The following is a 16,121-nucleotide window of genomic DNA, read 5'->3' as shown; positions in this document are numbered from 1 at the left end:
AATAGTAGACTCAACCCCATTGGCCGATCAATTTTTGGAAAATATGGCCACCCTTCTCGACGAATGTGCAATGAATAACCCGTGCAAAAATGGCGGGAGATGTGTCGGAAAAAATGATGACGAAGACGACGACAACGATGATGTTAATAAAGATGAAGAAGATGATGATGATGGTGACGATGATGGCAATGAAAAGTGGATTTATTGGAAAAAGTATAAGAGAGGAAAATTTCTCGATCCTCAAAAGTCAATCCAGTTTGATTATAATGACCACAACCAACAAAAACTCTTATCACGACGACAGCCACAAAATAAGCAGTATCAGCAACGACCGCAGCAACAACAGTCGCAGCAGCAACAGTCGCAGCAACAACAGCAGCAACAACAACAGCGACAACACAAACGTCAGCACGAAGAACATTTAAATAAAAATGTTGCGTGCGATTGTTCAGCTACTTATTACCATGGACCAACTTGTCAAGAAGGCATGTAATATTGTTGGTGTTGTTATTGTTAATGTCGTTGTTGTTAATGTTGTTAATGTTTTTGATGTTGATAATAATGTTCTTGTTGTTGTAGTGCTTCATACACCATCCGTTTGATGTTGTTGTTAATGTTGTTGATGTTGTTAACGTTGTTGATGTTTTTGATGTTGTTGTTGATGTTGTTGTTGTTGTTAATGTTGTTGTTGATGTTTTGGTGATCACAGATACCATTGACATTGTTATTTGTGTTGACATCCTCAAAGCTATTTCCTCATTGAGTTGAGACATTTAAAAATGATAATTAATTAAGTAACGAAGTAACATACGTCGTTGTTCGGCTGTGCAGTGACGTAGCGGTAAAGTACCCGGCACTTGTATTGCAGTCACTGGATTCGACTCCACCTATCGCGTGCAATGTTTGCGAATCTATGTATCACATGCCTGCCTATGAGATTAATCGTTCTAATAAGCTAATATGCAATAATTGTCGTCAGGTTAAAGTAATAAAAATCTATTAAAACGTAAATAAATGAATATTTTGTCGGTATGATAATGAAATAGGAAAAAAGATAAAGTCACTTCACTAGTAAGGAACACTAAAAATAATAAAAATAGAATTTTGTCAAACAATTTTTATCGTTTGTCCAATTTTTTTTTATTGTGTTCTGATGAGAGTAAAAATGGTCTTGAAAAATGTTCTCCATACGGACATCACATACATGAATGACGTAATTGGTGGACGCGTTTTAAAATTCAGACTTTTAATTGTCCTATTTTCTTTGTTGACGTTGTTTTATTTACATTTAAATGTTTATTATGGGATAAAAATTATTCCTAATTCTGAAATTCAACGTTCTATTCTTCCGTTGTTGTTTTATTGGGTAAGTCTAATTGGCCAATTTTGTGTCTATTAGTAGTGTGAGACTATTATAAAACAGTGAAGAAAATTTTTTTATATACTTGGAGAAAAACTAACCTAAATTTAACGAAGATTTTTTACTAATATGCTCTTCGAGTAGTTTTGTTTTTAGTAATCTAAAGTAGGCATACATTTTTGTTTAACTTGTTTACATTTTATTAAAAAAAATTCATCTAAATGTTCAAACAGACGTATCGCAAATAACGTAATGTTTATCATCCAAAACTACAAAACTAACATTACTCTCCACTAATAACATATTACTAATTTTCTGATTATCTTATCCAAAAATAAAAATGAAAAGGAGAGGTAGTTTTCAATTGCGCCTGCCATAAAACACTGGCCAGCAGTCCTCTGATGCGTGCGACTTAATCTACGCCACAAAGCTAAGTAAACATAAACCACGTCGTAACGGTGAAAATTGTTGTGAGGCTGCTGTCGCCTCTTCTGCTGCTGCTGTTGCTGCTGCTAGGGCTTTTAGATTATTATTATTGTTCTTATTATTATTTATTATTACTACTACTACAAATTCACTCTTCAAATAATAAACATAATAAACTTAATGACGAGATAAACTTCTGAAAAAATAAGTTTTAAATAAATTCTTCTTCTACTACTACTTTTATTACTACCACCACTACTTCCACTACCACTACTACCACTACTACTACTACTAACTACTACTACTACTACTACTACTACTTCTACTACTACTACTATAATAATAATAATAATAACATTAACAACAACAACAATAAGAATGTAACGTTAACGTCTTGCCATATTGTAGTACTACTACACTACTACTACTACTAATACATCAAAAACACCAAAAACCACAAGTAAAAATGGAAAAAAAGAGATAGAACCATTCCGACGAATATTAACAAATGCATCGCCAATAGAAGCAAATGAAATATAAATTACGGCGTAGAATTAGACATTGCACACAAACATTTACAAATCGAATAACCTCGATTATATTACTTTTTTTAGAACTACTACTACTACTACTACTACTACTACTGCTGCTACTACTACTATTGCTGCTACTAATACTATTACTGCTACTACTATTGCTGCAACTACTACTATTGCTGCTGCTAATACTCTTGCTGCTACTGCTATTACTGCTGCTACTACTATTACTACTACTAGTATCACTTTTATTATTGCTATTAGTACTACTTCAAATACTGTTAATACTACAACTTCTATCATTTGATGATATTTGGATAAATATGATTCAATAATTTTCTATTTAATTTCACAAGCGATACTTAACAAGTTCATTAAAAACTTACTGCTATGGTTTACCTGCCTACTCAAATTACTAACATGTATAATTACTATCTACAAATACTAATAAAAGTTACTTGAAGAGTAATCTTTCTTGAATCGATACCGTTCGTCTACTAGCAACCCGATTTCTTTGTATTAAAACGATCTTCCTCGCTGGTATTAAATCGGCATTAACCGTTACAATAAAATGGACGTCAAATATATAACAATAATAATAACATTAACAACAACAATGAGACTGTAACATTAACAACAAAAACAACAACAATAAGAATGTAACGTTAACAACAACAACAAAAATAACAACACAGAGACCATAACATTAACAGCAATACTAATAAACTTAAGCAACATCGACAGCAATAAATAACACTAACAACAACAACACAGAATCAACAAAATCATCAACACTTGTATTGATTAATGCTCTCTTCCCGTCTATCAACTACAACGTAATCAACTTTCAATGACAACGACTCAGAAGACAACAAATCTATTGCCGACACCTACATAGATAACGAAAAAATAAAAATAAATAGCTTACATCAATTTTATATCAGCAATAACATTAAAAATGATTATAACACTGAAAGACATCCACAACATCGAAAATATTGTCACAACATTAACAAGTTGGGCAGAAATCTTGGCAAGAAAATATTTATCTGCGGTCATGTTTTTTTTGGATGCTTGAAACAGTCAATAGCATACACGGCGTTCAAATCGATAAACCATTTTTAACAATTTTCATATCTTGAAGAGAACAAAGGAGGTGATTTTGAAACAGCAAGCAGCATTGTGCCGAGATGAAAAAATGTTACTAAACAACAACAACCTAAACAACGAAAACACAACCTCCAACAACAACAACTCATTGAAACAAAACAAAAAGAGTCGAAACGGCATTTTAATTTAAATCAGCAAAAAAAGTTTTTAATACATCATGCCACGATGCTTTTGGCCATACTCAAGACATCAAAACCCGACAACTGAACTAAACTAATTTATAAATATACACATATTACAACTAGACAACAACAGCAACAAAAACAACAACAACAAACAACGCAACCTTTAAAAGTCGAATAATGAAGCAACAACACTAACAAAGACAACATCGCCATAAACAACAACTTAGAAAAAATGCTGTAGATTAGGTTTTTGTATACATAAAATATATGCAGTCATACATATATTTACAAAGATACACGTATTTGGGTGCACATGTGTGTGTGTGTGTGTGTATGTATGTGTGTATATGTGAATATACCTATGTATCTATGCATTTATCTATGCATATATTTAATATATGTAAGTATGAATGTAAGAAAATAAAATTCATTACCAATAAAAACGTTATTTAAAAGATTTTATAAACGCATAAATTATTAAATGCACACACACACACACACACACACACACACACACACACACACACACACATGCATTCTCTCTCTGTCTCTCTCTCTTACACACACACACACACGCACACGCACACGCATAAAACATAATCTTAAAAACTTTTCACCATACGTATTCGCAAACAATAAATTACTTAGAAATAAACTTGCATGTATATTTTGATGCTAAATTTTTTTCTATTTGAAAATTTCTATTTAAAAAATGACAAAATTTTAAAATGTTTTCTTTAAAAGCAAAACGTGGCAAAAGATTTTGAGACGGTTTATGTTTGATTTAACTGTATCTTAAAAAAAATTGTCAATGATAAAAATAAACACATCTTTGGTAACATAGAAACAATAACAGTTTGTGTAGCATTGAAATAAAAATAACAATATTTGTTAGCATAGAAAAAATAACAGTTTTTGTGACATAGAAATAATAAAAACAATATTTAGTTACATAAAACAAATAACAGTTTTTATAACATAAAAATAAAAATAACAATTTTTATTAGCATAGAAATAACAAGAGTTTTTGTAACATAGAATTAACAGTAACCATTTTTGTCACCATAGAAACACTAACAATTTCTGAAACATAGAAATAATAATAACGATTTTTATTTACATAGAAATAACAATAATGACTTTTTTGCAACAAAACACAAAAAAAACCAACAAAACTCATTTTATTTTTACTCGGCGACATTGTAAAAAAAAATTTTTACTCGCGGAGGTCAGACCAAATTTTTTCCACAGAAAATAAAATCATCTTGCATGTACTTATAGAGAGCAGTTGGTTGAAACACGTGCCTTCACAAACAAATGATAGATAATAGAGAAAACTAGAGCAAAAACTAGAGCAAAAACAAAAAAATAAAATGTCTTAAAATATAATGAAAAATTCTCAAAAAACAAAACTAAAACGTTTTAAAATATAGCGACAAAAAAGAAAAAACACCAGAGAAAGACACATAAAAAAGTTGAAAGAAAAAAGATTATGGCGATACAATGGAGTAATGGTAATAAAATAGTTTTATCGCATTATCTGGATTCTCGGTGTGGGCTGTCTGGATTTACTCTGATATAAGAAGCAACTAGACCATCAATTAACAACCATCTAATGATTTAAAGCATCAATTAACAACAATTTAATGAGTTAAATCGTTAATTAGCAAAGATTTAATTAGTTAAACTACAATTTAAACCATTACTTGACAACCATTTAATGAGTTAAACCATTAATTAACTACCATTTAAACGAGTTTGAATCGAAAAGTTATAATGCTAAATTCAGTTTTTGGGGGTAATATTTTTTCAAAATCTTAAGTTGATAAACTTGACATTAAAAAGTGTATACCAGAAAAATTAATGGCTACAAAAAAAATTTTGCCTCTTTTTCACGCTGAGTACCTAGAAAAAAGGTTTGCGTTTGGGAGAGGAAAATATTGTTATCATCGTGTCGTTATGACTTCACACTCATCCATCATCAACGTCATTTATATGCTAAGTATCTCTAAGTACCATTAAGTAGCGTTAGTTCCTGCTATGGTACTTACTAGCTGGGTACTGTTTGATTTTGTTGTTATTTATTAGCTAAGATTATTAGTTTCTTTCGATAGTTAATTATTAGTTTTTTTCATGTCAAAATATCAATGCGACCAGTGTTAAACCTAACGGTACGTGCTGCTGTTTGTTTATTACTAACATTAACACTGATGACACGTTAATAACATTCTAGTATGAATATTTTCATCAATTTAAACTGAAAATTTCACATCTTGAAACAATATTTATTTTCAAACCACAGTCGTCCAAAATAATTCTAAATAGAGAAGTCAACAAAAAGGGAAAACCAGTCAACTTGACAAAAATCTTTTTTTGAAAATTTTTACACGAGGTTGATTTTTTGAAATTCGCGGTATAAAACAAATGGTTTGACATGTGAAAGAAAATAAGAAAATATCGTAATGGGTTTAATTTTTGTTGAAACTTCAACTGCAACAAGTTTATAAAAAAAAAACAACAAACAACTGACTGATTAGAAATATATTAATTAAAAATTTGTTTTAACAACAACACAACAACAACAACAACAGCAACAGCAACAACAACAACAACAACAACAACAACAACAGTGCTAATAACAATGAAATAACAACAACAATAATAATAGCAAACGAGTGGATGACGTCACTATATGACGTAATTTTTTAATGGATCGCATTGTACTTCCCGTTGAAGTTCTCCGCTGAAACCTGCTAAACGTTCACTTATAGTAGTAATAGTAGTATTAGTAGTAGGTAGTAGTAGTAGTAACAGTAGTAGTAGTAGTAGTAGTAGTAGTATTTGTAGTGGTAGTTGTAGTAATAGAAAAAGTAGTAGTAGTAATAGAAGTAGTAGTAGTAGTAGTAGTAGCAGTAGTAGTAGTAGGTAGTAGTAGTAGTAGTAGTAGGTAGTAGTAGTAGGTAGTAGTAGTAGTAGTAGTAGTAGTAGTAGTAGTAGTAGTAGTAGTAGTAGTAGTACGACCACTGTTTGCATTTTGAAATACCTTTGTACGGTTGGATGATGAATGAACAGCAATGTTTGCCATCCTAAAACAAGTCATGTTGTTCATTCCATTGTTCAAGATTTTATTTCTCTGTTACTTGTTGGGTTGTTTGTTTTTTTTTTTGTTTGTGTTGTTGCTTCGTGGAGTTATTTATTGTTGATTAGCTTGATGTGTGGTTGGTTGACTGGTTGGTTGTTTGATTGATTGGTTGGTTAACTGGTGGGTTGGTTGGTTGTTTGATTGATTGGTTGGCTGGTGGGTTGGTTGGTTGTTTGATTGATTGGTTGATTGGTTGGCTGGTGGGTTGGTTGGTTGTTTGATTGATTGGTTGATTGGTTGGCTGGTGGGTTGGTTGGTTGTTTGATTGATTGGTTGGTTGGCTGGTGGGTTGTTTTTGTTGGTTGAGTAAATTTTTTTTCTTTCTTTATTCTGCTATTTATTCAGCCGTATATTTAACAATTTATTTGATCAATTAATTAATAGTTGTCAATTATTTTTCTAAAATTTATCTGCTCGATCCATTGCACATCCCACTATTTCTCTACCAACTATTTCTCTATTTTTATTTGAAAATTTAATTCATTTTCAATCATTCAGCACATTGTTGACGACGGCCATGCATAAAACTATAGAAACCAAACCTGCACTGAAGATGATTTGTAAAAATTCGAAATAAGGCTTAATTTGCACGATGAATTCGGATAACAACAGTTTCATTAAATTTTCATTATGAACTTGGATAATAATTTTATTTTCAATAAATTGAACAATTTTCAGATAATTCTAGTATGGAAAATTGGATAGACAAACTTTAAATTGATCAATGCCAACAATTCGGTAGAATTCGTACCATACTGTATAAAATATGGTCTTATTTCAATATATATATATATATATATATATATATATATATATATATATAGGTAAATCTTTATTTATATATTTATATTGGTCATATAAATTATAAACGTACTTCTATCTCTTCATCAGAAGTTATGGTGTGAACTTGACACACGTAAAAACTAACAAACAAAATCTATATACAAATCTTGATACAATAAAAAACAGACCAACCGGATAACAAACAAAGGAAAAAAACAGTTCTAACACATTAGAAAAAAAACTATAATATAAAACAAGTTGTCTTGTATCTTTCTTCAACTTTCTCATTCACTTGCTTTTTCCCTCTTCTCTCTATCGGCCTCTCTCTCACTCTTTTGTTCTTTTTTTATTTTATTTTCCTGTTTCACTCTCTCTTTTTTTCTTTCTGTCCTCTCTCTCTCTCTTTCTCTCTCTCTTCTCTCTCTCTCTCTCTCTCTCTCTCTCTCTCTCTCTCTCTTCCTCTCTTTCTCATACATAAAAGCAATTTCATCTGCTGTTGATTTCTGTATTCTGTTGCTTCATCGTTTCTGATCAAAAGGCAGACAAATCAACTAAACTGTTCTGCTTGTAGATTGTATATGCGCGCCTTCTTCATTCGTTTGAATTTTTGCATATGTTTGTATTTCTACGTTTGTATCTATTCGTATGTATGTATATATATGTAAATATATACAAACAATTATGTTTGTATATTTGTATATGTTTATATGTTGGTACTAATGTATGCACTCTTGTTTGTCTGTATGTTTGTATGTGTGGGCATTATTAATTTATATTAGCGTAATTTAAAATGTGCGTGTATGTAAGAATGTGTGTGGTATCCACACAAGTGTATGTGTGACCTTTTTGAATATTGTACATTTAATACTCGAGTATTTTTTGTATCTTTTGTATTTATACAAATACCTATAATATTATTGATAACTGTATTTTCATGTTTATTTATAGTCACGCAACTTTTCCTGCTTATTTGTCATACATATACAATCCTAAGCAATAAAGATTTATTACACAATCTTCGGACATACATAACCTTACATTTATATGTGTGCTTACCGATAAACAATGTATGTATGTATGTACGCATATATGTTTGTATGTATGTTTGTTTGTAGGTAAGTACGTTCGTATGTACGTACATATTTAGGTATGTATGTAGGTAAGTATGCATGTGAATGTTCTAATTTATGGTTCCATTCCTCATACCGGTCTTATTTGTAATGCACGGGTATGTGTAGTTGTGTTCATACAAACCGATGATGAATACGTATCTAGAGAAAGAAAGAACAGGAAAAGAAAAAAAAACGAGAGAAAGAGAGAGAAGTTGAAGAAGGAGAGAGGGAGACAAATTAGTATCCGCATATGAATACATTAATTTATCTATAATTATCTTTAGCATAATATTCTGCGTGCCTACATCGTGTATGCGTGTGTATGCATGCATGAACGCGCGCGTATGAAGTGATGCATTAATACAATTACGTAGACAGACAAACAGTTGGACAGACATACAAACAGACACAGAGACAGGCAAACGGACAGAAACAGATAAACAGATAGAGAAAAGATACAAAAGATAGTAGGTAGCAGTGAGTTTTGATTTCTTATTTGCTGTTGTTTATAGGCCAGATGTGTTATTTATGCCCTAGGTTGGCGGATAGTGTAGCGGTTATGCGTGTGCTCTGCATTGCTTTGTCCTATCTCCTCGAAATTTCATGTTAGCTTTCTTACTGCTGCTGTCTCTAATTTGTCTGGTTGTTTTTGTAGTGTCTGTTTGTGTGTTTGTTTCTCTCTGTGCCTCTGTTCACGCTTTTGTTCATCTGTTATGTTGATGTTTTAAGAAGTGGCGTTTTACTGATGGATACACTGGTCTGTTGTCTTCTGTCTTTTGTGAATCGTGAATAATGATTTCTCTTTCTGATTGAAAAACATCGGCATCGAATGGCTGAGTTATGTGGGAATATTTGTTTTTCATGTATGAATATTTTTTTGTCGTCGGTGTATTTGTTTGCATGTATGTGGGTTGGTTTATATGTAAGTATCTGTAGAAGTATTTGTTTGCTTATGTCTGACAGTTTGTTTGAATGTGTGTGCATGTTTCTGCATACGAATTTATTTTTACTTTCTTACATCTTTTCATTATAGTTCTTTTTATGAAAATGATTAAGTTTTGCATCTTAGCATCTGTTTTCGTTTTATATATTTTCATATTTTTTAAAAATTTTAATTAAAATTACTTAGTTTTTTCAACCATGAACACAGATTGAAATGCTTCTCAGATTTGAAGCTAAAACAGCTGTTCTGTCATGGGACGAAACATGCTTAGAACATGGAATACTGACACACACACCACACACACCACACACACAGACAGAAGAACTGTGTAGTCCTTACTTGATCTCCTCAAACAAATGCCTCTAGCAATAAAACAAAAGAAATAATGAATAAGTTATTTATGCGGTGTATTTGTTGTCACCATCTTAATTTGCTCAGTTATAAGTTTGATGGCATCTCTGTTGAATGTGCGTGTGTGCACTCAACTCCAGTTGGGTCTTATATCTATGTGTACATTGAAATTAGTGTACAAATATCGGATATAATAAATGAACTTAAGGAACTATATTTGTATGAAAAATGTTGTACAATTAGCTCTGCAAATGCAATAAATAAACTTAATTATATGAAGAAAAGAATAAAAATTTTGATATAGAACAAAAACATGAGCGGACAAAGGACGGCTACACAGACAAACTCATAAATATGCAAACATATGCATGCATACATTGAACAGATCACATATAAAGTAGGGAGGTATCATTAATATACAACGACACTGTGGGATTCCTTCGAGAAAGTTCTACATACCTTGTTTATTTATGTGTGTATACAAGTACACATACGTACAAACACACACACAAATACACAAACAAACACACATACGCACACATACATAGATAATATTCCATCAAAAGCTAATTGATAAAGTGAGGAAAATGCATTGAAAAACTAAATCGTGATCCTTCTTTAATTCATCACATTTACATAACAATACCATTGTATAAACGCATGCATGAATTAATGCATGCATGCATTAATAGGATACACACATAAATTTATAAATAATTTTATATAATGTATACATTGTGTATGTTTACGTGTGTTGATTAGGGTGGTCACAAGAAATTTTTTTTCAAAATTTTATCGGGGGAACCCCCTAAATTGTGCCACTTGACTTAAATTGACATTTGTAACGTTTTAGCTCAATTGGATAATGTTAACCCGTGCCTCATCGAGGTTTAAATTTCGAAAAATTGGAAAATTTTGAAAAAAAACGCAGTTTTTGGTTTGTAAAATAAAAACGGTTCACTCTAGAAACATGATTTAAATTTTATTTTGTTCATTGATTAGTTTTCTTCAAATGTTACTACGATCATTATTTAGCTACAAGTTATAGTTTCTGACATATTTGCATTGTTACAGATACACATTGAAAAAACGTTGAATTTCTCCATAACACAAAAACACACAATAACTTAATTTGTTTATAAAGAAATGTTTTTAAAATAACACCGTTGTGTCTAAATCACTATTATTAACAAATAAACACATTTTTTATTCATATTATGTTGTTTATAGTTGTTATACATCAAATAAATTTCTAGTTTAACTCATTGTTCTAAAAGTAGAGACTCGGATAAGGAGGCTTTTGAGCAACAAGGAAATTTTGTCCGACATTCAGCAATTACTTGCAAAAGATATTGTTTTTGATCTTCCTCTTTTGTAATACATGATTTGTAATCTGTTATTAATTTAACACCCCTCTCTGCTGTATCATTTGTAACTTTTAATCCGTCCACAATCTTTTTACTCTTTAAATATTCTTCGTTATTACTCCATAATTCTGGATTGGTATGCAAAAATTGATCATTAATATTAAATCTTTTTAAAAAATTACTTGATTGTGATGAAATAAAATGGTCCACATTTTTGTCCAATATTTCTGATACTTCATTTATTTTTATTAGTGGTTTCATATCACAGTAGTCATCAAGTTCTTCATCCTCATTTGCTTGAGATATTAATTTTGTTGCCACCCTCTTTTTTACACAATTACTTAATGAATCATCGAATAATGAAAAAACAGCCTGCTCTGGATTGAGGTACCATATGTGGTTGATAAATTTTGAAACTGATATATCTGAGATAAATTTATTGACTATTGTAATTTACCAAGGATTTTAACAATTGTAAATCTTGGTTTGGAGCAAGTGCAGGTTTCGGGGCATCCAACCACACTTTCACATAAATATTTATAATAAATAGGCAAATATCATGGAATCCTTGCTTTTCAAAATTTTTCAGTAGAAACTGTTCTCTAAAAAAGTATATTTTCAACGAATATATTGCTTTTGCCTTCCACCTTCCGTGATGAAAAGCACCAGGAGCCGCAAACACGATGTTTTCTGACGGAAAGCGTTCTAAAAATATAAGACAAAGATTAATCAATTCTTTGTAATCGCTCCTTGGATGATGAACTGTTAATTATTATAGAAGATAACTTGAAATTTGACCCGGATTAATCAATTTGCTGGCTACACTTTTATCTTTAACTCCTGATTTAAATTTTTTTATCAATGTTGTTCCATTCAGTTTTAAATTTTTTGAAAATAGTCTGTAGTCTTTCCCATTTCAGCATCAAAAACGGATCTCAACACTACCTCCAAAATGTGGTGGCGACATGGAAGATACAATAATTTTTTCTTCATCAATTGCTCTAATAAAACGCAAGCACCTTTAATGCGGCCAGTATTCCCGACAGTTTTGTCAAAGGACATTGCTTGAATCTTGTCAAGTGCACTCCACTTTCCAAGTTCTGAATAAACAGATTTTGCAATTGTACTGCCAGCACCATTTTCTAATAGGGGAACTTCAATTAACTATTCTTCTTCTCCACAGTTAATTAAGACTGCAACTCTTTCAACATTTTCTTTATTTAACATATCTGGAAGTAATTTCCCATCCCAATGTACAACTGCTCCTTACCAAAAATGAGAAATCGTAGAAAAACCAAAAGATCTTAATATTAATACATAAAAACAACATATAGCACCCGGGTTAGTAATAGTAAATAAGTTATTGTAACAATGCAAATATGTCAGAAACTATAATTTGTAGCTAAATAATGATCATAGTAACATTTAAAGAAAACTAATCAATAAACAAAATAAAACTTAAACCATGTTTCTAGAGTGAACCGTTTTTATTTTACAAACCAATAACTGCGTTTTTTTTCAAAATTTTTCCAATTTTTCGAAATTAAAAACCTCGATGAGGCACGGGTTAGCATTATCCAATTGAGCTAAAACTTTACAAATGTCATTTTTTAGTCAAGTGGCACAATTTAGGGGGTTCCCCCGATAAGATTTCAAAATTTTTTTTTACATATAGCTTTGTAACCACCCTAGTGTTGATGAATGCAAATATATGGTGATAATACTCTGTGGATATTTGATATAAAATGTGATATATGCCCAAGATAAATTGTGTATTAAACCGCATTGTTGAATTATTGAGTGAACCTCCGTCTAATATATTTCGTTATATGAAGACTCTCGTTACTATGGCGCTGAATTTCAAGGCAATTCTATTGCTTCATAATCGGTGATTTCAACTTGATGGGGACGAAATAAATTATTGAAACCAACAAAACTGAAGAAGGTAGCGATTTCAGCTGAACGTGATGTTGGAACGTTATGTCATCTAGGTATTGTTATGCTGCTCGCTCTTCACCATCCTACGACGGTTACTGGGCGAACAACGTTGTCTCTTCTTGGGGAAATTCTTTCTGATTCTGTAAACTCGCTCGCTCAGCTTTAAATAACTCGATATTGTTCATGTACATCAAATAAAATGAGAGATGACTAATTAGCGATTTACGTGTGTTGAGTATTAGTTGGTGTTTAAAATGCTATAAAGTTTAATAATCGAAATCGAACGAGGAACGACTCACTCATTATTGTTAATAATGTTTTATTGTTTAATATTATAACAAAACTTAAATTTTAAAATGGAATAACGCTAATAAAAATAATGTAAAGATTATCAAAGTCTTAAAATGAGTTAGAGTGTGTTAAATCTTAAAAAGTGTTTAATAGATAGCTTAAATAAAACCTATATCTACTTATACCTCCTAGCCTAAATTATCATCTACATAATAGTATAGTATGTATGTAGGTAGATGTGTCAGAAATTTTTACAGGTTTCGTGTAGCAATGTTTGTCCCTCTGATGAGACAGGTTCAACTTTTAAGTTTGGAGGCTTTGCAGCTACAAGCAAACGGAATTCCTAATTATCTCGTGAAGGTACCTAATTATTTGTAGAAACTCTTTGATTATTTTGTGAAGACCCACAATCTCTATGACTATTGTGAATATCAACTTGGAAGAATTAGCTACAGTTACATCACTTGCCTATTTTTGTGGAGAGCTTTCTGTCTGTTTTCTGCCTTAAATAAGATCTTCGTATAAGAAGAAGACAAATATGAAAGTTATACAGTTTTTACTCCATATATTTTTGGAAGTAAAACCTGAAATGGAGTTGATTGTACGTACGTGCTGTAATATTAATGAGGTGTATAGGAATGATTTAGTATTTTCACAAAACGTTTTCAACGGTTATTTTATTTTAATGAGTTTCACTGACAACAAACTTAATTTATTTATTTTTATGTAAAACGTTGAAAAATTATAAAATCATAAAGTTGTTTTTTATTCACGATTTCATTTTTCACAAGGTTTTTTTTCTCGCAAAAATTTTTCAAAACAATTTTTTTTTCTGACAGCTTCTGGAGTTAATTTGTTAATGATTTGTTAACTGTGGGAAACGTGGATTAAACAAAATGTTATGAATAATATTTATTAATTTGTTGTCGTTGTTGTTGTAGTTAGTTTATATAACGTTGTTATTTTTATTCTTGTTTAAAAGTGCGTATTTTTATTTTATTATTTAGTTGTTGTTGTTATTTGTTGGTAGCATGTTTTGTCACAGCATTGTTCCACAAATTAATTTATTTGGAAAATTTGCGATGTTTTATGTTATTGATGTTATTGTTGTTGGGGTTGATGTCATCAGGTTTCTCTAGTTGGTGCTAATATATCTCTTGTTAATATTATAATTTTTTTAGTTGATGTTATTATTTGTGTTGCTGGTGTTAAACTTGCCATTCTACATGTTGTTATATGTTAAATGTACATTGCAATTAATCTCCGAGTGACCCTATGATTCAGTTCATTTTTCTCGTGACATCACCAAAACTCAAATGATTTTATGCCACATTCATGCGTGTGCTTGCGAGTGTGTGTGCGTGTGTGTGTGCGTGTGTGTGTGCGTGTGTGTGTGCGTGTGTGTGTGTGTGTATGTAGTACACTCTTGAATAATTGTGTTAATGCGTCAAATATATTTCAATCTATGTATAATGATTTATTGGTCTTGATGTGTGCATACTTTGGAATACAAATTTAAAATCATCCCGAAGTTACTGCGGAGTTGTTGGGATGTTGCTGTCATCTGCAGCCGCTCGGTCATTTTGCTTACTTGTTGTTTGAAGGATTGTTGTTATGTTGCGTTGTTGTTATGTTGTTGTTGTGCTGTTTCTATGTTGTTGCTATGCTACTAGCTATGTTGCTTGTAGCGTTGTTGTTGCGTTGTTTTCTATATTTTTGTTGTATTTTTTTGGTTTTTTGTTGTCATGTTGCTTCTTTTGTGTCGTTTTTTATTTTTAATTTGCTTTGATTTTACTTTTTATTGGTCTGTGCTTGGACTGTTGTTGTACAAAAGAAAAAAAATGTCGATGTTGGTTTTCATGCGTTTGCTGCTTGTTTCATTGCACCAAAATTTACAAATTTGTATAATGATGGATTGAAAATTCTCGATTATTAATAATTAACTGAAAAAACCAGAACATGAGTTATGAAATTTTATTATTCATTTAAATTTTATTATAAAAATACATCTTTGTAGGTGTTTTGCATTTAGAATTTCAGCCAATAGCGGAATTTATTTGGGAGGAAATGAAAGAAGACGTGTTAGGTTGGAATGAAATTGATGGCGTATGTATTTAATCAGGGCGTTTTAATCGCAGTACACATTTCAAGACCATGCGTGTGTGTGCGTGTGTGTGTGTGTGTGTGTGTGTGTGTGTGTGTGTGTATGTGCGTGCGAGAAAGAGAGAGAGAGAGTGTTTGTGTGTGAGAGAAAAAAATGTTTGTGTCTGTTTGTCGATGTTGTTGTTGATGGTTATGTTGATGTTATGATTGCTTTTGTTGTTGTTGTTATCGTTGATTTCGTTGCTGGCGTCTATGGTGATATTGTTGATTTTGTCAATCGTTTATTTGAAATACGACGTATTAAAATGTATGCAATGCATATAAAAAACGTATTAAATTTAAAAATAATTTGCTACCCTTGTTTATCTGTATCTTTTTTTTTCCTTTAAATGACGTCACCTACTTTGACATGCGCAGAGGACAATGTATCCTATAGACTGGTTGGCGCGAAGTACGTGAATGAAATAACTTCCA

General features: G+C 31.3%; 2 protein-coding genes across 2 annotated transcripts; one reads left to right on the top strand and one right to left on the bottom strand.

Moving 5' to 3' along the window:
- Positions 1–43: 43 nt before the first annotated feature.
- HELRODRAFT_184216 (hypothetical protein) lies at positions 44–425 on the top strand (the record flags this gene model as incomplete). The annotated part of the gene is made up of 2 exons (XM_009018520.1): positions 44–255; positions 305–425. 2 exons carry the CDS (start codon positions 44–46, stop codon positions 423–425), a joined length of 333 nt encoding a protein of 110 aa, XP_009016768.1.
- Positions 426–11,210: 10,785 nt separating this feature from the next.
- HELRODRAFT_184215 (hypothetical protein) lies at positions 11,211–15,126 on the bottom strand (the record flags this gene model as incomplete). Its single annotated transcript, XM_009018519.1, has 5 exons — positions 11,211–11,443; positions 11,498–11,692; positions 12,335–12,441; positions 13,909–14,012; positions 15,046–15,126. 5 exons carry the CDS (start codon positions 15,124–15,126, stop codon positions 11,211–11,213), a joined length of 720 nt encoding a protein of 239 aa, XP_009016767.1.
- Between the last annotated feature and the right edge of the window lie 995 nt (positions 15,127–16,121).

This window comes from Helobdella robusta (genome assembly GCF_000326865.2).
Source record: "Helobdella robusta unplaced genomic scaffold HELROscaffold_218, whole genome shotgun sequence".
In the NCBI taxonomy this organism is placed as follows: Eukaryota; Metazoa; Annelida; class Clitellata; order Rhynchobdellida; family Glossiphoniidae; genus Helobdella; species Helobdella robusta.
Note: the sequence above shows the minus strand (reverse complement) of the source record. Positions and strands in the feature narration are given on the sequence as shown.